At 37.2% G+C, this 20,760-nt stretch overlaps 1 protein-coding gene across 2 annotated transcripts in view; it reads left to right on the top strand.

The window, feature by feature from the left end:
• The window catches only part of atp2a3 (ATPase sarcoplasmic/endoplasmic reticulum Ca2+ transporting 3), a 63,584-nt gene extending 45,083 nt beyond the window's left edge, over positions 1 to 18,501 (top strand). Inside the window, exons 11-22 of one of the 2 annotated variants that reach the window (XM_084415019.1) lie at positions 1,547 to 1,678; positions 5,323 to 5,439; positions 9,815 to 10,033; positions 10,536 to 10,871; positions 12,782 to 13,002; positions 13,089 to 13,291; positions 13,871 to 13,956; positions 14,434 to 14,567; positions 15,031 to 15,148; positions 16,014 to 16,131; positions 16,297 to 16,325; positions 16,450 to 18,501. In XM_084415019.1, the coding sequence (XP_084271145.1) occupies positions 1,547 to 1,678; positions 5,323 to 5,439; positions 9,815 to 10,033; positions 10,536 to 10,871; positions 12,782 to 13,002; positions 13,089 to 13,291; positions 13,871 to 13,956; positions 14,434 to 14,567; positions 15,031 to 15,148; positions 16,014 to 16,131; positions 16,297 to 16,301 (1,689 nt within the window). In that variant the 3' untranslated portion in view covers positions 16,302 to 16,325; positions 16,450 to 18,501. The remainder of the gene's footprint in view (positions 1 to 1,546; positions 1,679 to 5,322; positions 5,440 to 9,814; positions 10,034 to 10,535; positions 10,872 to 12,781; positions 13,003 to 13,088; positions 13,292 to 13,870; positions 13,957 to 14,433; positions 14,568 to 15,030; positions 15,149 to 16,013; positions 16,132 to 16,296; positions 16,326 to 16,449) is intronic. The other variant, XM_084415018.1, reaches the window with a different exon arrangement.
• Positions 18,502 to 20,760: the final 2,259 nt, after the last annotated feature.

Here is a 20,760-nt window from a genome sequence, read left to right as displayed (position 1 = left end):
AGAGAGGGTGCTGAACATATTCTTCTCTCTAATAAAGGCAGGAATCTCTATGTGTCTGTCTGTCTGTTTGCATTTTGATTATTTCGAGAACCGTTCATCCAATCGACTTCACAAGGGAGTGCAGTGTCGCATTTGGTGCAATATAGATGGACACGCGAGACGCGACACATTCAGAATGAATCAACTTTTAGTAAACTACAGAACAGCACGAGCGGGAAGCCTCACACGGGCAATGCTTATATGCTCCGAGAACGGACACTGCACTAGTGATATAAAACACACACACACACACACAGGTCTGTTAACTTAAGCAATACTTTTAAGGTAGTCTAATTTTTTTCTGACTAACAAATGACTGACACAGTAAAGGGTAGATTTAAATAAAGAAAAACTAAATTTAAATAAAGAAAAAACTAAATTTAAATAAAGAAAACCGAGATTAATTTAGATTGATAATAACGGGTAAAAAGGCTAATACATTTTGTTTCTTTTATTCTATTTTCCACAATGTCAAAGCAACGCAGCTTAACCCAAAATACAAGCTGAGGCATGCACTTCTGTCCATACAAACTCCGCTGTTCTGCGCTCTAGCCAGAGAACACTCCCGTTGCAGGAACACTTTAGTAGGCCAAGAAGAAGCAAATATATTTATTAAGTATAACGAGGTTGGGTTCCTTCAACTGTCCATCCTATTAAAAATGGCTAGGCTATATAAGATAATTGTAAAAAAGAGTATTGTATTTCACCAGATTTTATAGTGTTAAACATATTCAAGCGTGAATGAGAACTGTTTCGAGGGGGATGCCAGGTGACGCACAAAAAAACGAATATTCGAATGTCAAATTTTCAAATCGAATACCAACCCACCGAATGAATATTCGAATATTCGGGTCCAGCCCTACTGTAATGATGCTAAAAATTTAGCTTTGCCATCACAGGAATTTAATTACATTTTAAAATATATTTTAAAATGAAAACAGTTATTTTAAATTACAATTATATTTCACTATATTATTCTTTTTACTATCTATTTTTGATCAAATAAATGCATCATTGGCGAGCACAAGTTACTTTTTTCAAAAACATTAAAACATCTAAAAGGCCCCAAAATTTTGAACACTAGTGTACATGCATTTTCTAAATTGATTTGCATTGAATGTATACAGTTTAACAGCACCTAAGAATCAAAACCCAAACAGCCTTAGAAAACGGTCATGTGCTTTTCATAAAAATAATATATCATCCAGTAATCAAGAATGACTGGGAAAGTCGTGAAAATTAACTGGACAAAAATGTTAAGAACCCTATATAGAAATTATTTAAAATGTTATAATAGGACATGCTTTGTTGCTGCCCTTGTACAGAGTTAGATGAAGTTGGATTTCTTTGTTACAGTACATACTTGTATGGTCCATTGCTTTCATGCAACATTTAAAGTGCACAGTACCAATCATTTCTGAAGTGAGTGCATGACTCTAGTCTTGTGTTTTAATGATTATGCAAGTGTCATATATTTCATGTTGTTTGTGCTTATGCTGTCCCGCAGGCTAAAGGAGTGTACGAGAAAGTGGGCGAGGCCACGGAAACTGCGCTCACAACGCTGGTTGAGAAGATGAATGTGTTTAAAACGGATCTCTCTGGACTTAGCAAAGTGGACCGAGCTGCAGCTTGTAACTTGGTAAGAAGGGAGCCATGGTGTGCACCAGGATATGAGACAGACTGCAATAAAAGAGAACATAACAGGAGAGTTTGTGATGAAAAACGATAAATGGAGCGATAGATATTTGAAGCTTCAGAAGAAATATTAGAGCTCATAAAGTTTGGTCAGTGGTGCAAGTCAGGATATTTAAAAGAAATGAAGACATGGCCGTTCTGTCGAGTATCCTTGCAAGCACAGTTAAATGAGTTAAATGAAGTCTTAAATTAACGTAGAATTGTGAGAAAAGGGGATGCGTGTCAGATCCGCATCATGTGTGGCAGGTCTTAAAGTGACAGCAGCCTAATAAACCTGCTGCTGTTGCACCTGCACAGACAAATGGCCTTTCAGCCTCGGCCTGGGGTTGAGCAGTTGCGGGAGCCGGCTTGGCGCGCTGCTGAGTTGACAACGACTTAGGGTGACTCGAGGCAGAGGAAGAACTGGCCCGCCTTGGGATGAAGTGGCACATCGCCTGCGACAACTTCTGGGCTGCTGTAAAAAGCTCCACAAAGCCATCCACTCCAGAACAAAATAGACCCAAGGGAGAGTCAAGAAGGGCTGTCTTGTCTGCGTCCTTGATCTTTATCAAATTCAGCCAAAGGTGACGCTCGTGGAACATCAGGTTGGCCATGGCATGACCGATCGCTTGGGCCGTGGACTTAGTGGCGTGCAGGGCGAGGTCGGTTGCGGCATACTGTCGTCAAAGCCCTCCTCGGAGCCGCCAAAAGAAACCATGCCGCTTGCACAAAGTGAGGGGTGCTGGTCTTCGCGGGTGAAGAGCACTTGTGAATCGTCATGCTGAGGGGAGAGTGAGGCACGTGGGCGCTGGGCCGACATGAGCTAAGTACAGTCTGGTTGCTCCGCCCCGCGGCTCCACTGTTTCTTCCGTCTCTGCTTGAGCAGGGAAGACAACGGGGAGAGCGTGCAAGGCAGGTTGCTCGCTTTAAAGAAAGCGGTCCCAGAGCGCAGCAGTGTGAGACCCATGCTTGCCCGTGCGAGAGCAGTTGGTCTCCATGAGTGCAACCTCAGCGTGGGCGTGTCCCAGGCAAGTTATGCACTCAGTGTGTTCATCCGAGGGATGCAGAGGAGCCCTCTATGATGCTCTTTTAGATCGTGAAATTTGCTCAGAGTAATTTCTGGATGGCCGCAGGGGAGAAACGCTGAGTGAGTTGCAAGTGTGAAAGCGCCTTTAATACCCGCTTCAGGCTTGTTCTACGGCGAACAGAAGGCTTCTTTCTTCTCTTCGGAGTCAGCAAGATTATCATCGCGCTTGAAGGAGAAAAATGTTCACGAAAATGGCTTTCAGCACAACTTGTATAGGCAATCGGCCCCTCCCTTTTTGGCAGGCTGAAAGGCGTGAACCAATCAGGCTACAGTATTCGGAGAAAACTGAGTTTTCCCAATAAGCGTCAGAAACTGAAGCAAGTGTGAACCGTATCGAAAGGGAATCTGAACCGGTCTGACTGGGCCAATAGAAAAATGTAGTCCTGATCTATTGAAGGGCACAGTTAAATGTAGCATTTATTACAAAATACTCCTGATTTATGTGAAGATTTTTTAAGTTCACTTAAATTAAATGTTATATTTTTTAAAGCCCAATAAATGTTAAAAGTGATAGCTTTCAAATTATTATAACATAAAAATGTATATAAAAAACTTTAATGTTAGGTGTGAATGATAGCAATTACAGAAAAATGTGCGATTAATTACAGAAAAATGTGCGATTTAATTATGTTTTTTTTATTAATTGACAGCACGAATATGTGTGTGTGTGTGTGTGCGCGTGTTTCTCTTGCATATAAACAATGATTTTCACTAAAACCCTGAAAACATGATGGGAAATGTCTCTAACACACAAACACTCACACAAGTTGTTAAACTTTATGCATGCATGCCACTTGGTGTAAGTATGATGTGAAAGACCACTGGGACAAAATAAAAACATTGGAACAGTGGACTAGTCTTGATCCCCCTCTCCTTTTTCCCTACGGGGATCATTTTTCTCTGAAAGAGTGAATGACCAGCATCACTTTCTTTATTCTGCTGACCCCTTAATCCTTCTTCTCTCCAAAAAAAGAAACTTAGTCACACAGACTCCCAGAGGAAAAGCATAATATTTAGATAACCTCTTCATACACTCGCCTGGTTATCTAAACTTTCCACTCTGATCCAAAACTTCACTGCCCTATGGAAACAAAAAAGAGACATTTCTTCTGTCTCTACATATTGGTGGTAAACTTTCAAAGATGTCAGATGGTTGGATGGGCGCATTAATTGATGTAATAGGGAGTTAGATGGTTTTTTTTTTGAGGATTGAGAACACAGGAAACCTGCTGAGGAATGATGTCGTGTTCTTAGATAAGCTGGAAATGGGAGACACTGGTTTTCTCTCATACATGCATGCCTTATCTAAACATCTGTAGAATGACTGAGTAGATCATCTGATCCCAATATAAAACAGAGCCACAGACAGAGACAGCAACAGAGTAAGTAGGTAGGTCAGTGTAAATGCTTTCTGTTCTCATGTGATGGAAGTGGTTTCCACCTAGTGGCAAACTGATACTCTTGCATCACTGAATGTTTCTCTTGCATATTTTTTTGTGGTTATTTAATTTTATTTATTTATTTTCAAAAGTGAATACATAAGAGAAAATTATGGGGGATGATCAGTTTCTATTTTTTAGCAAAATATTTTTTATTTATGGTAGAAATATGTACACTCCAATTCAAAAGTTTGGGGTCAGTAAGATATTATTTTTTTATTTTTTTAAGAAATTAATACTTTTATTCAGCAAGGACACATTAAATTGTGCAAAAGTGACAGTAAAATTATTCGTACAAAATATTTATATTTCAAATAAATGCTGTTCATTTGAACTTTCTATTTAACTTTCTATTCATCAAAGAATCTGCAAAAATGTATCATGGTTTCTACAAAAATATTAAGCAATTAAGAAATGTTTCTTGGCAACCAAATCAGCATATTAGAATGATTTCTGAAAGATCATGTGACACTGAGACCTAGAGTAATTGCAACTGAAAATTCAGCTTTTTTTCATCACAGGAATAAATTCAAATATATTAAAATAGAAAACTGTTATTCTGAATTGTACTAATATTTCACAATATTACTGTTTACTGTATTTTTATTAAATAAATGTAGCCTTTGTGAGTATAAGATACGTCTTTTAAACACATTAAAATATCCTACCAACTCCCAAACTTTTGAATGCTTTTTCATTAAATGTTGTGTACTTTTTTTCTTTTTTTTATATAAAAAGTTATATGCAGGGATGCCTAATTGTTTAACCTTGCGGTTAGTTTCAAACATATTTAGAAATTTTCTGTTGCTACTGTAATTAAAGTCTAAACACTTTTTGAGAAAACTACTGCAGTGTTGCATAGAGTCTGTCAGTTACTGTGCATGAGACTCTTCTCCAACCACCTGGGCTTGACTGCTGACTTCAAACAGTGATGTCTGAAGGCAACCCTAGAAAACAGCTGAGAGAGTGCAGGGCATCTTACCCAACATACTTGCACACTGATAGCAGAGAGTGTTTCACTTTTGTTTAATGTAACATCTCTCATTCTCTCTTAATCTCTTTTTCTTTCCTTCTTCCCCCTAGATTATCAGAAAACTCATGCAGAAAAAATTCACACTGGAGTTTTCCAGAGACAGGAAGTCCATGTCTGTGTACTGCACTCCCAATGGCTCAAACTCTCAGAGCAAGATGTTTGTCAAGGTATTGCTAGCTTAAACACATCCAAAAACAGTGGCAGTTTTGGGGGAAATTACTTTTAAAAAGCAATGCTTTACAATATTGCATTACTCCCTAAAAAGTAACTAATTGCATTACTTAGTTACTTTTTATGAAAAGTAATGCATTACATTATTTTTGTGTTACTTTCTCTCATCTGGGCTGGTCTTGCTTTTTTGTGTTAAAAAAAAAAAAAAAAAAAATTGGTTCTATGTTTGGCAAATATAAAGGCCCTTTCGCACCAAAGGTGCAAATGCAAAAGGAAATGCAAATTCACACCTGTACAGTAGAGGGTGCTTCTCAAACAAACCTTTCAGCTGTGCTGCCATTCTGGATTGCAGACAAATAGGATGCAGGAGAAGAAAGTTAAACACTCCTCAGCAATAAAAAAAAAAAACACACAAATGTGATGTTTATGTAAAGTTAATTTTGCTTTAGTATAGTTGAATTGGATCATCGAAAGTCAGCAGCAAAGACATTGGTTAAAAAGTGAGATTAAATACATACAGTAGGTTTGATTTATTGTATTTAACTATTGCAGATTTGCATAATATTCTGACTTTGTATTTCAATGTTTTTATTAATTTTGAGTTACACTGAATGTTTTTAGGTTGTGCAAGTTAGATGAATAAAGCATGTGGATATTTAGTCTATAACTACAATATCTATCATGTTTACACAGCGTACACAACGCCTCTGCCTCACTCCTGATTTCTCTCAAAATGGGGATGGGATAGCCTGCCAGTATGGAAGTAAAATAACGCCAAATGTTTTTGAAACAAAAAAGCCTGTTGAATTGCACTACTTGAAAAAAATAGGCATTGCATTAACCATGCTTGCATTTGAATGCATTGTATTTTTAGGGCTTGCATTTTTATGGGCTGAAATTCAACATGGTTGAATATTTAAGCTGTGAATATTTCAGTTAAAAACATTTCAAACACATTTTCATTATTAAAAATTCAATAATCCATATTCACCTTTCATATTTCACTTCCAAAATATTCAAACTGTTTAAAAATAGGCAATTTTCGGTCCATTTTATTTCGCTTTGCAAATTCGCTTCCACAAATTCAGTGGTTCAAATTCGACAGTAAATTCAACATTGACATCCAGGAACTGCAGGAAAAGCAGTAGATTATCGAGCATACTCTCCATCTGCTGTTAGTCGATCTCACCAGCAGGTGGTGCAAAAGCGTGTGTTGTTGACGAAGACCAGCAACAGTTAGAAGAGCAAGCCATTCATTCATAAAATGAAAATGATTATCTGTGTCAGTAAGCGGAAAAGATGATAGACACACAAAAGCTGTTTATATATTTCATTCAATAACTTCATTGTTACTTTCCCTGTGTAGCCTACATGTTATCAGCTTTCTCTACCATGAACGGGATTATAATCGGTTTCCCTCAATAACTCATCATACTCAAGGATTCCCCTTCCGTCGGGACAAAACGCTAAACGCAGCTTAATGGACTAATACAGTGATATAAAAGACCAAACTCGCACCTTATTGGGGATGTAGGCTGTAGGCTACTATATAGGCAGGCAAGTAGATGGACTCAAGAATATGAACTTAACGCGCAAAGTTTCATGCTGAGCGTTTCGTGATATACTGCCATAAAATCAACACTTGATCAATACTAACACTTTCTCTTCTATTCTATTTTCTCTCTCTCTCTCTCTCTCTCTCTCTCTCTCTCTCTCTATATATATATATATATATATATATATATATATATATATATATATATATAGTATGCCTACGTGTATTGCATTAGCTTAAACTGGGAAGTCATAGCACTTGCATATTGTTGTCCTCCTATTGTTAGTTTAACTGTAAATCGCTTTGGATAAAAGCGTCTGCTAAATGACTAAATGTAAAATTGGCTTGACATTGGACATTTGCACATTTAGTCTCTAAAGTTGCATAAAACATTGGCATACACGTTTCTAACTTCAATAGCAAACTTCAATTTATTTGAATAAATATCAAAAATCTAAAGGGTGCGCATTATGCCTGGCACCACATGAACACTTTACAGTTGGTTTTATGACTGTAAGTCGTTCTATTCAAATGCTATCGAAGTTAGAAACGTGTATACCAAAAGTCGTATACACTGTAGAGACGGTCCCTAAATGTGCGAATGTCCAACGTCAAGCCAACTTTATGCCAGTCTATCACTGGGAAACGCTCTTTGCGCGTTATTCTGAGTCCATCTGCTTGCCTGCGAGTTTGGTCTTTCATATCACTGTAATTAGTCCATTAAGCTACATTAAGCGTTTTATATGTTCAGCAGGGCAATCCTTAAGTATTGAGGGAAACCCTAATAGCCTGCATGCAGCACATTGCCACAATATAAAGTTAAGGCAACTAAACAACCAAGAGAAATATATGTCAACCTCAAAAATGTAACATTGGATCTGTACATCCGCATCAGGGGAATAACATTATAATCTTGTTCACTGTAGAGAAAGATGCTTGTAGGCTACACAGGAAAAGTAACCGTGAAGACACTGAATTTAACATAAAACAGCCGTCATAATAACCACAAATACACTTACATTGCTTTAAATGAGTTTTATGAATGAATGGCTTGCTCTAACTGTTGCTGGTCTTCGTCAACACGCGCTTTTGCACCACCTGATGGTGAGTTCGACAAACAGCAGATGGAGAGTGTGCTCGGCAATCTACTGCTTTTCCTGCAGTTCCTGGATGTCAACGTAGTATTTTCTGTCGAATTTGAACCACTGAATTTGTGGAAGCGAATTTTCAAAGCGAAATAAAATGCACCGAAAATTGCCTGTTTAATATTATAGGTTGTATTTTTAAACAGTTTGAATATTTTGGAAGTGAAATATGAAAGGTGAATATGGATTATTGGATTTTTAAAAATGAAAATGTGTTTGAAATGTTTTTAATTGAAATATTCACAGCTTAAATATTCAACCATGTTGAATTTCAGCCCATAAAAATGCAAGCCCTAAAAATACAATGCATTAAAATGCAAGCATGGTTAATGCAATGCATATTTTTTTCAAGTAGTGCAATTCAACAGGCTTTTTTGTTTCAAAAACATTTGGCATTATTTTACTTCCATATGCCAGTCAATAATTGGGAAAACAAAGTTACTTGAGTTACTTATTTGAAAACATAACTCAAATATTTTGTTGTAGATTTAGAAGTAATGCATTACTTTAATGCTGGGAACACACCAAAAGATAATCTGGCTGATTTTGGGCCGATTTCCCCCCTTCCGACAATCCTAGCTATGTTCCAATTATCTTGATGGTTCAACAGATTATCTTAGCAGATTTTCCCTTGGTGTGAGGCGTATTAAGAGTGTCCGAATGAAAGAATGTCGGAGCCGCCCCGATCATGAATCGTAAATATTCAACATGTTTAATATTTACGATCAGAAATCCTGATGTGTGGGGGGAACTCCGAGGACAAACGCACGCACGTTCTGGAGATTATCACGTGAAACAAAACAATATCCAATCAGAAAGCAAGATGATGGAAGACACGGTCATTCTCACACACACACACACACACGCACACACACACACACGCACACACACACACACACACTTGCAGGAAGCTGAATGTTAAAGGGATAGTTCACCCAAAAATGAAAATTCTGTCATCATTTACTCACCCTCAAGTTGTTTCAAACCTATAAGAATTTCTTTTTTCTGCTGAACACAAAAGAAGATATTTTGAAAAATGTCTGTAACCAAACAGTTGATGGACCCCATTGACTTCCATAGTAGGAAAAAAAAATACTATGGAAGTCAATGGGGTCCATCAACTATCCCTTTAAGGGTTCAGTGAGGTTCTATAAAGGGATTAAATAACTTTTTCTAAAGAGACAATAAATCCAATAAAGAATAAATAAAGACAATAAAGAATGAATATATTTCTGTATAAAAGGTTATATATAATGGTGGGTACAATGTTTTTTTTCACGTGAATTTTCTGTGAAAATCATTCCAAACACTATCGCAATTTCGCCATGCTTCTGAAGTCTCGCGAGATTTTGCGAGATTTCCTGTGTTCACAGTCGAGACTCTGATTGAAAATCTGTTCGTGTGTGGTGTGCTGTCTTTGTCACATCATGGCACACCACACACTATAGGAGCAAAACGCTTAAATCTAGGATTTTTTGTCCTCATGTTTGTGGTCTAGCACATTTTGAAAATCTTATAAGACGTAAAAAATCTTTTGGTGTGTACCCAGCATAAAAAAAGTAATCGATTACGTAACTTGCGTTACCCCCAACACTGAACATGGACATCTGTAAATGCCTTCAGTAAACTTTGCATCACACCTGGTTCTCCTTTCATTCTTTCTGTATGTAGGGTGCTCCAGAGAGCGTGATTGACCGTTGCCAGTTTGTGCGTGTTGGTAAAGACCGTGTCCCGTTGACCATGGCAGTGAAGGAGGAGCTGATGAGCACTATTAGAGACTGGGGGTCAGGCAGAGACACACTGCGCTGCTTGGCTTTGGCCACACGAGACGCTCCTCCTCCTGATGACAAAATGGACCTGGAAAACGCTGTCAAGTTCTCAGAGTATGAGGTGAGAGAGTTTGGATGTTGTGTAAAATCTTTATACACATCTGTACACTTGATGTTTTACCACAATAGTTTTTCGCTATGTATACTATAATGTACAGTGACACAAAATACATCAAGAGGTTTATTTTAAAGCAAGATAACACATGGACACTTCTCAAATAGAATTTTGTTGGGTTTAAAATTATGATTAATTAGTTAACATTTTTAATTAGTTGTTATTATTATATTATAGTTTATATCAGATTATATTTATTAACAATTGTCAGTTATTGAAGCAATATATATATATATATATATATATATATATATATATATATATATATATATATATATATATATATATATACACACACATAAAAATTATATATATTTGTTTGTAGATTCCACTTCTTTTTCTGGTATTGCTTTTGTTCATACATTTTGCATGTGGATTAAGTCTCATGCCACTGTACATGTAAATTTATATGTCTTGGATTACATGCAAAATTTGTTCATCTGTTTAGTCAAATCTCACCTTCGTTGGCTGTGTGGGGATGTTGGATCCGCCCAGAAAGGAGGTGATTGGCTCAGTGAAGCTGTGCAGTAAGGCCGGTATACGTGTCATCATGATCACCGGGGACAACAAGGGCACCGCCGTGGCCATTTGCAGACGCATCGGCATTTTCAAAGAGGATGAAGATGTGGAAGGAAGGGCCTACACGGGTAGAGAGTTCGATGACCTGACTCCAGAGGCCCAGCGAGAGGCTGTGAAAAGAGCACGGTGCTTCGCCCGTGTCGAGCCTGCACACAAGACAAAGATTGTTGCTTATCTACAGTCCTTTGATGAGATCACAGCGATGGTGAGATATAGTGGTTAGTGGCTGGTTTCTGTTGAAACACCAAAAGAGAGTCCGAAATAAACATTTGCCAACAACCAAATGGTAGTACAAACTGGCCTGAAAAAAGTGAAAGTCAGTCATCAATTGGTTACTTTATTAGGAGCTACAACACACAACATAATAAATGTTTTAAATTGAATTGTAAGAACGATAGTCTGACCTTCCGGATGTACTGTAAGTTCACTATCATGGCCAGTACATTTTCTCAATTCACCCACCAATTAGTGTGGAAAAAGTTAATTTTAGGCCCTACACTCAAACCTTTTTAATTCAAATTAACATGAGACCAGGAATTATTAGGCATTAACCTTACATTTAATATTATTGTAAAATCTAATTGCTATACATTTGGTTTGAGTAAAATAAAATGTTTCATTACCACCACCAATTACAGCATGTGATCATTGTTGTCACAGACTTGGGCTGTTGATACGATTGAAGGTGACAATCATACAATCTGGGATCATAAGAAGGATGAAGTCTCTGATTGTCTCCAGTCTCTTAGCAATAATATGCTGCAGCACCAACTGTACATCTCTCAGAGACAGACAGCCTTGTATTTTACGCTGATTTTCCCTGCTGGAGTTATGAGAGCATGTCTGTGCTCTTCCTGTTCACACGCTGTCGCCCCCAGCTTCAGCTCAGCATGTGTCTGTTTATCGTTTAGGGACTTGAGGTATTTCCCAGACATCAGTGTGCATGACAGAGGCTGCTTTGCTTCTTTCAGAAGAAAAAAAGATTTCCTCATCTTCTACTTGACTCCTGTTTAATCCCCAGCCTGTAATACGCTTTTATCTAAGAGTGAATAAAATGTACCTTTTGATCATTAGTTCTCTCAGGTCAGTGTGGATTAAATCTTTACTTTAATCCACCGTATAAACTAATATACTTGAATTGACCCTTTGATAAGCTCCACCCCCTTTTGGTTACTGTTGCTAACTCAGACAAGCTTTACAGAACATACCATAGAAGTGAATTGGATGTTTCTAGAACAATGATTTTTCAGTAAAACATATTCATTATGTGGCAAAATTTTTTTGAATATTATTTGTGTTTTCTGGAATGAAGTGTGACATTTCAAACATTAAAATTGTATTGCTCTTTAAATAGTTAAATTACATAGTAACATGATTAATGTTACTCTCATGCTCAGCAAGTTTGCGTTTATTTGTTCAGAAATACAGTAAAATGAATAATACTGTGAAATATGATTGCAGTTTAAAATAGCTGTTTCCTATTTTAATGTATTTTAAAATGTAATTTATTCATATGATGACAAAGCTGATTTTCATCATCATTACTCCAGTTATCAGTGTCACAAGACCCTTCAGAAATCATTCTAATATGATTTGGTGCTCAAGAAACATTTCTTATTATTATTATCAATGTTGAAAATATTAAATATTTCTGTGGTTACCACGATGCATTATAATCTTTTATTTAAATCTTTTATAATTTTGTAAATGTTTTTACTGTTACTTTTGATTAATTTAATGCATCATTGCTGAATACAATTATTTATTTATTTCTGATGTTATACATTTTCCTTCGGGAAAGACGGCTGACACTTTGTTTAAGCCTTAGCATGCAGATTTGTTTTAAGATTTGGAAAAGAAAAAAAATACATGCATTCCTTGTATAGCTTTTACTGAATTATACAGAAATGATCCAACACACTGAACCTTCCTAGAGGTGCATTAGAATAGAGCAAAAGCTTATCTGATGATATGCCACAATTCAGTTTATCCAGCAGGTCAGTCACGGTTTATAATTGGGGCTTAGGGCTTAGCAAATGTTAAGTGTTGTGTGAAAAGTATCCAGTGACCCTTATCCCTTATTCACTCTGTTCCTTCCTCCCATCTCACTTTCAGACTGGAGATGGCGTGAATGATGCCCCTGCCTTAAAAAAGGCTGAAATTGGCATCGCCATGGGCTCAGGCACCGCTGTAGCCAAGTCCGCCTCCGAGATGGTGCTCTCTGATGATAACTTCTCCACCATCGTGGCCGCAGTGGAGGAGGGACGAGCCATCTACAACAACATGAAGCAGTTTATCCGTTACCTCATCTCCTCCAACGTGGGAGAGGTGGTGTGGTGAGTGAGAGCCTGATTTGTTTAGTGCTTCAGTATCCCAACCACATTTACACTCATGTGAGTTCCCGTTTTTCCCCCTCTCACAGTATTTTCCTGACAGCCATCCTTGGCCTGCCTGAGGCTTTGATCCCTGTCCAGCTGTTGTGGGTGAACCTGGTAACGGATGGTCTGCCGGCCACTGCCCTGGGCTTCAATCCCCCTGACCTGGACATCATGGACAAGCCCCCCCGAAATCCTAAGGAGTCTCTTATCTCCGGCTGGCTCTTCTTCAGATACCTGGCCATCGGAGGTTAGCCCAATATCTCTGTTATTTCATAGAATCTAATATTATTGACATTTTGTTTTTGCCACATTAGTTCACCTACAGATTTTCCCTGAAAACTGTAAATCAGCTCTACACTGTAAAAAAAACTGAAGTAATGTTAATATACCAAATTATTACTATTTATTTTTTACATTTATAATATACTGACAAGAACCTTAAAAACACTTGTGGTAAAGAGAAAGCCACATTATAAATCATAGTTTAGCTTTTCCACTGAGGTAAAAAGAAGATGCCACAGTGTCATGCACACAAATACAAAATGGCAACATGGTCACTCACATGACACTAAAATAATGTAATAAACATCATAAGAAAGCGTTATTGAAACCTTCAATGAAAACAGAGAATTCTGGGAATGTCAATTTACAGTTTTTCACTGTATATTATAGGATGACTTCTTCTATTTCAGTTCCAAAAGCTTAAAAAGTATTTTACTGTAAAATGATGTGAAATGTCCCATTAGATCTATTACAGATTTCCACTATATAGAGTAAGGGAACTTACCGTTAACCAATTAACAGGCTTTTACTCTTGTTTTTCTAGGATATGTGGGTCTAGGCACTGTCAGTGCTGCTACCTGGTGGTATTTGTATGATGAGGAAGGGCCACAGGTGTCCTTTTATCAGCTGGTGAGTCAACAGTGAGACCGTATACTGTACATTACGTTTATGTTTGACCTCTGAACTACTACTAATAGTAGATAATTTATAATTATTAATTACAATTATTATTGTTTTTAATAATACTATTGAACTATAGTAAAAAATAAGTATTTATTATTAATAATAATAATAATAATAATAATAATAATAGTAATAATTCTAATAATTGTTATTATTATTTTGCAGAACAACCGTAATATTGCAATGCTAATGAGTCTCAATGACTGCTATCAATGGGTCAAATGATTTCCTGTCTTTATAAAGGTTGCGTCTGTTATTATTAGATGTACTGTTATTATTAGAACACAGCCTTTCTGTTTTATTAATAGCCACTGTGAAACCACTAAGAAAACAAACACTTGAAGATCACCATTTGAAATGTAGCTAAAGATCTTCAAGATGGCTAGTGGTGCTAATATGACTGTCTAATTGTCTCATCTGTAGCGGCACTTCATGCAGTGTACAGAAGACAACCCCATGTTTGAGGGCATTAACTGTGAGGTCTTTGAGTCACGTTACCCCACCACCATGGCTCTCTCGGTGCTTGTTACCATAGAGATGTTCAACTCTCTTAACAGGTAAGATCTGCAGCCATGGTGATGGCATTGCATCAACTGTGTTCTTTCAATATGTCGAAGTAGTTTCTTTAAAGCACACTTTAGATGTCTAATGAGCTCGGTTGAGCTGGGTCTGTAACAGCTCTCGAGTTCATTTTCTTAAAATAAATCTTTTTTGTTGTTATTGTTTTATATATTTTGTATGTTATTGTTGTCATTTTTGCTACTTCCATTCTTCTCACTTCAATAAAATATGAGTGGCTTAGACTGGTGGTTAAAGATCTGGGTTGGTCCCTCAAAGATTGTGGCCTTCATCTAGGCATTTACAGCCTGGTTGCTCAGGAGGACTGTTCCTCTATTAAGTGCATTATGTCTTTTTTTTTTTTTTTTTTTTTTTTATGTGAGCATAACCTAAATGACTACTTGGTCTCAGTCAGTGCCTTCGGTCTTAAATAACTTTTATACCAACTCTTCTCTCATTCAGCCTGTCAGAGAATCAGTCTCTGCTGAGGATGCCACCCTGGGTGAATATATGGCTGCTGGGAGCCATAATCCTTTCCTTGTCTCTACACTTCCTCATCCTGTATGTGGAGCCTCTACCGGTGAGTCAAATATATTGGAAATATCTCTTTTTCTGTCACTTTAAGAGTTAAATTTAATATTGTATATAATGGTACAAATGATGGATTGAACCTCAAAAACACCTAGTGGAATAAACCTAAAAATAAAAATGAAGATTAATTGGAGATAAAAAGACTTGTGCATATTTAAGCATTTAAAAGGAATGTTCACCCAAAAATGAGAATCATTAACTCATTTAAACAATCATTAATCATTTACTACATTTATACTATAATTTCTAAATCTATTGTCAGCAAAAGAGAGGCTGCGGTTTTTCAAAAAAGAAAAGTTCTATGGTTTAAAGATTGAAAGCAAAGAAATTAAGAAAGCAATGCAATTTTACTTTTGTACTGCAAAATAATAATAACAACTATTATTATTATTATTATTAAATACTTTTTTTTTTTGCTCTACAGTTCAATAGTATTTTAGTAATAATGTTTGTTTTCATTTTTGTAATTTAATAAAATATTTAAATATTTCATGTATTTTAAAAGCAATAATTATTATTATTTTTGTTGCTGTTAATGAATGAAATTGCATGCATGTGTTGTTGAGTTTGTCGTGTTTGTTGTGTTGCTCTCCTTGAGGAAGGCATGGGCCGAAACACGTTGGAGAGGTTTTTTTAAGATTTTTTTGTATGTAGCCATCTGATAATAAAGCCTTTTTAATTAAAAAGAGTGCCATGGTCATCCTAAAGTTTTCTTTGATAAAACTGACTGTAACTGCACATTTTAAAGCTGGGATATGCCCCCCGGGTCGCCTCTTTGGCCTCTGTTGCACACCTGATGAGATTGCATCCCTGCGTGTTATGTTTCTCATTTTGTCTTATCTTGTGTTTTCCAGCTGATCTTCCAGGTAACTCCACTGCATTATTCCCAATGGATTGTAGTCCTCAAGATCTCAATTCCTGTCATCCTATTGGATGAGGCACTCAAGTATATCTCCCGCCACCACTTAGAAGGTACAGCCTGTTTACAGGAACATGCTTCCCTCTTTTTGTGTGGCTAAAGTGTTGTCGCTGTCCTTGATATGAATGTTCATAATATTCCATTCAATGCTTCTGTCTCTTTTATATTGACTCTGTCATTTATTGTTTGTTTCTTCTGATCTGTTTCTCCTCCGGCAGTTTAACTTTCTCCTCTCATCTTTAAGAAGGTATTTTCTTTAACTATGGCCTGTCCATTTCAAAATCACCTTTATTCTTTGGGTCTTAATTTCCTGAAGGCACTATAAAAACCTCTCTCTCTCTCTCTCTCTCTCTCATTTTGGCCTTTTGCAGGTGAAGAGGAGGAAAGGTACAGGAAGAGTCGGCAGCTGAAATTCTAGGACAACTTCCTCCATATACACATGAACACACGCACCCACCTGCCTATTTTGTCTGATCTTTTAAGACTGCACCACATGCGCACACATTCACACGCGTCATCAGACTCCTCATCGTCAGTCCTCCCGTGTCTCCGCTGCATGTCCAGCCACCACTAAAACAAGCAGGGCTTGTAGTTTGTTACTCTGTGTGTGTGCGCGCACATGTGTGTGTGTGTTTGTAAGAAAGCGAGACATTAGGTCTGTGTGTGTGTGTGTGTGTGTGTGTGTGTGCTGGCATGTGCATGGGCCTAATTCAGTCATGTCGGTTGTGTGACTGTTTGTTTTCTTTTATCTTGCTTTTTAGCTTTCAACACACTTTCTGTACATAGTATGGCAGTTACCGGTGCACTTGAGGGAGAAGAAAGGGGGTTTGAGGTTAAGCATTTGGGTATTACGGGTTGAATTCACAGGGGGACGATGGATCATAATTTGCCCATAGAAAAACATATAACTATAAACAATGAAAAAAGGCTGAAATTGAAAAAGAGAGGATGAAGATGGCACCATGGGCGTCTGAACGTCTCAACAACGTGTGAATGTTTGTTTGGACAGAATGGACAGTTTCTTTAAGTGGTCATCTCCAGTTTCTCTTTTTCTTTCCTTTCTCTCTTCTTTACATACAGGGTTGCCACCTTCAGTGCTGAGAGGTCCTTCTCTTAGCTATACATTTCCTTTAGATAACTGTTTACACAAGGCTAAACCTGGCAGCAGATTTTTTAATAATAGGCCCAGGAATTAATTTTAGCTGTCAAATATTTCAAAACAGTCCTTTTTTTTTCATATTGAATATTCATATTCTTTAATTTGTAAACACAAAGTGAGCATGTGAATTGATGTATCCCAGAGTTGTCCTCCTCTTCACCTCCTCTGTTCTGTAGAGTGAACTCCAGTTGAACACTAGTAACTTTCTGCTGCAAGTAAATCGATCCAAACATGGAGCGGCCTGTCACATGCTGTAAGTATTAATATCAATGGCAGGTTTTGAATATTCTGAAAGGGAAGAGGAGGAAAGAAAGGGATTTGTTCATTGACGTGAAGGGCAGACGAGGTCCACAGCATTGCTTGTTTAACATTATCTGACTCACTCCTACACGCAGACACAAACACATTGCCCACTCATTACGGAGTGAAGGGCTCTCACTTGAATGTACTTTCACTCGCTTCTTCCCTGTACCGTCTTATCCTAGTAAATCCCAGCTGTTTAACATCTGCAGTCCTTAGCTGGACCTTTTCATCCTTTAATACTGTATGCTGCCAAATGGCTTTTTTCCATTTGCTCTTGTTTTTCGTCCTCCATATTCTACATTTTGGTTGAGTTCGAAATCGTCGTCATCATGAACACACAAACATCCTTTACGCAGTGGGTCTTACATGCTTGCCGAACATGTCCGCAGACGGAGGACTCTTTACCGCTAGTGCTTTTCTTGCAATCTTGATGAATTCTGCTACTTTTTCTTTCTTTTTTCTTTTTGTTTTTAATAAAGTAATAATAATGTATTTGACTGAAAGAACCCAGGTGGTTTAGTTTGTCAGTTTTGCTGTTAAGGGTATGATACGCCTTCATCGATCTGTTGGGAAATGCTGGTGTGCTGTTTTCAGATAAATTGGCAAACCAACTACGCCTGTGCCTGGTGTCATTATGCTTGCCGTGGCAAAACCGCAGTGTGAAGAGTCTGTGTCCGCTTGTTAGCTATGATGGCGTGAACATCCTTTCGTCGCAGTCTAGAATCATCCGTTTTGCCAGTAATAAATGTGAGTGATGTAAATGCTATTTAAAACAGGCAAGCTCTGTGTCTCACACCTGTAGCTATTCCAATGGTAACGTATTACCATATAACTTTAGGGTCAGCGTATTGACACGAGGCAGTAAGGCCGCTCATATTCATCACACTAGCATCTGCGCCAATAGAAAGTGTTGGCTTGTACAGCCTTGCTAATAACTACTGATCTCTTGAACTCTGTACAGAAGAAAAAAAAATGAAATACCTGATTGCATGGAACCTTGTTACTGTAATTAATAACCTATACAGTATATTTAATTTTTTAATAATGACTTAAATGAAACATCACCACCCGGAAGAAAACAGTCCAAAACTCTTTTTTTTTCTTTTCTTCTCTGCATTCAAGTAACTGAAGATGGAGAATATTTTGTAGAATAGTAGAGTTTGTTTATTCATTGTTACCGTTTGTTTTTAAAGGTTGCAGGGGTTTCTGTGTCTTTTCAATTTAGCTTAGGAGTTGTAAAATAAAAAAATAAGAATTGTGCTAATGATCATTTTTGCAACTATAAATGGGTTTGAATGTCTGAGGACTTTTAGTTTTTCTTTTTTGTCTGTTTTGTTTGTTTGATTGTTCTGGTAAAGGAACATCGTGTGGTTTACACAGTGACGTCCAGTAGTCAATACTGGCTTATGAAGAGCTTGGTGTGGGTACATGTGACTCCAGAGATATGAAATGTCTGTGTGTTATGCAGAAAGTTGGACGTCCACTTTGTAAATCTTTTTCAATTCCATTTACAAACTCCTTTTGTTTGTGCTTCTGCTACATACCGTTTTCATCAAACAATACTGAATGTTTTCATTCTGAAACGTAGTTGATTGTGTGTAACGAACACTTTCGAAAGGCTGACAATCAGAAAAGCAAAGAAAAGATTGTAGTGACGTTTCCCTCCATTCGCTCTCGAGCACAGTGGTCCTGAGATGATCCGTTCGTTCTGGACAGCTGTCTTGTCTTTCTGCCTGCGCACAAACCGGCTGGAGCTTTGCACCCACTACTGAGAAAGAATTCTCTGTAAACGCCTTGGTAATATTAATTGTGGATACATAATTTTATATATATGAAAAGACATGTCAAATAAAGATTATTTATCTTATAATTTATTTCGACGCTGTTCTGCTTTCTTTTTTTGCGCTTCCAGGTCCCTTTACTGTATCTGCTGTCTGGATTTGTGGCTGCAATGAACACTAGCTACCACCAGATGACACTGTAATATCATAACTTACTGGTCCATTGCTCTATTCAACAACACCTCACCTCACATTGTCACATTTGAACCTGTCATTCTACACAGACTCAGTGGGATTCTGAATGATTTGATAGAATTATTTAAATAAGCCTTTCCTCATAGTTCTCCACCGTTCATCAAGCAAGTCAGCACCGCCAACATGTCGTCCCTCAGAGAAATGCTAGACGGATATACTGTAGCCTAGGGTTTGAGTGGAGAGAAACGGAGAAACGGTTAGTCCGCTTGTACAGTCGAGAGAGGATTTGGAGGAACCAGAGAAGATCTCCACATAATGAAGTCTGGCAGTGAGAAACAGCAAAGCCTTGGAGAGATATGGTGGGTGTACTCGGACAACCCTCATTGAGGCAGTATGTTTCTAAGCTCACCTGATTCTATTTTCATTCTATTTGAAAAATCCTTTGATTCCACCAAGAGTGTCTTCTTTGTAAATAAGACTTTTTCGTGGCAGTTTGTTAGCTGTATCTCTATTGAACATCCTAATAACTTGATTTCAACATATTATAAGGTTCAGTTAGAAGTACATTACCGTTCACAAGTTTTGGGTGAGTAAAAAAAAAAAAAAAAAATGTTTTAATGTTTTTAAAGAAGGCTCTTTTTCTTATTTTAATTTGATCAAAAATACAGTAAAATTGTGAGACAATGAAAAATTAAAACATTATAATCAATGCTGAAATCAGGTTTGCTGCTTAATATTTTTCTGGAAACAGTGATGCTTTTTTTTTTTTTTTTTTTTTATGCATTCTTGCTGAATGAAATGATTAATTTCTTTGAAAAAAGAAAAGAAAAATCTTGCTATCCCCAAACTTTTGAACAGCAGTGTAATTAGGCCAGTGTAAAATACATTTATCATACAAGCAGAGTGTTTTCATGGCAAATGTTTAGCGATCCTTCAGTGATTGTCAAACATGACTGAATGAATTCAAGGCACACATTTTTATTATGCAAAACTGTTTGTCTTTACCATAAGCAGGTCTCTTTAAACTTCTCTAAAAGAACGTTTATTCAAATGCCACTCAAACCAGCTACAGATAAAGGAGCAAACAATCATTTAAATCTGGTGATTGTGCAACATCAAACCACATTTACAGTATCAGACTGATGTGTCCGAGGTCTTAGGTTCATTCTTACTATTCATCATGTAAGTGCATGTTATCAATTCAAGAAAACCAATGAATAAAAAACAGAGTAAAATATTTACAG

This window comes from Rutilus rutilus, assembly GCF_951802725.1.
Source record: "Rutilus rutilus genome assembly, chromosome: 7".
NCBI classification, from domain to species: domain Eukaryota; kingdom Metazoa; phylum Chordata; class Actinopteri; order Cypriniformes; family Leuciscidae; genus Rutilus; species Rutilus rutilus.
Note: the sequence above shows the minus strand (reverse complement) of the source record. Positions and strands in the feature narration are given on the sequence as shown.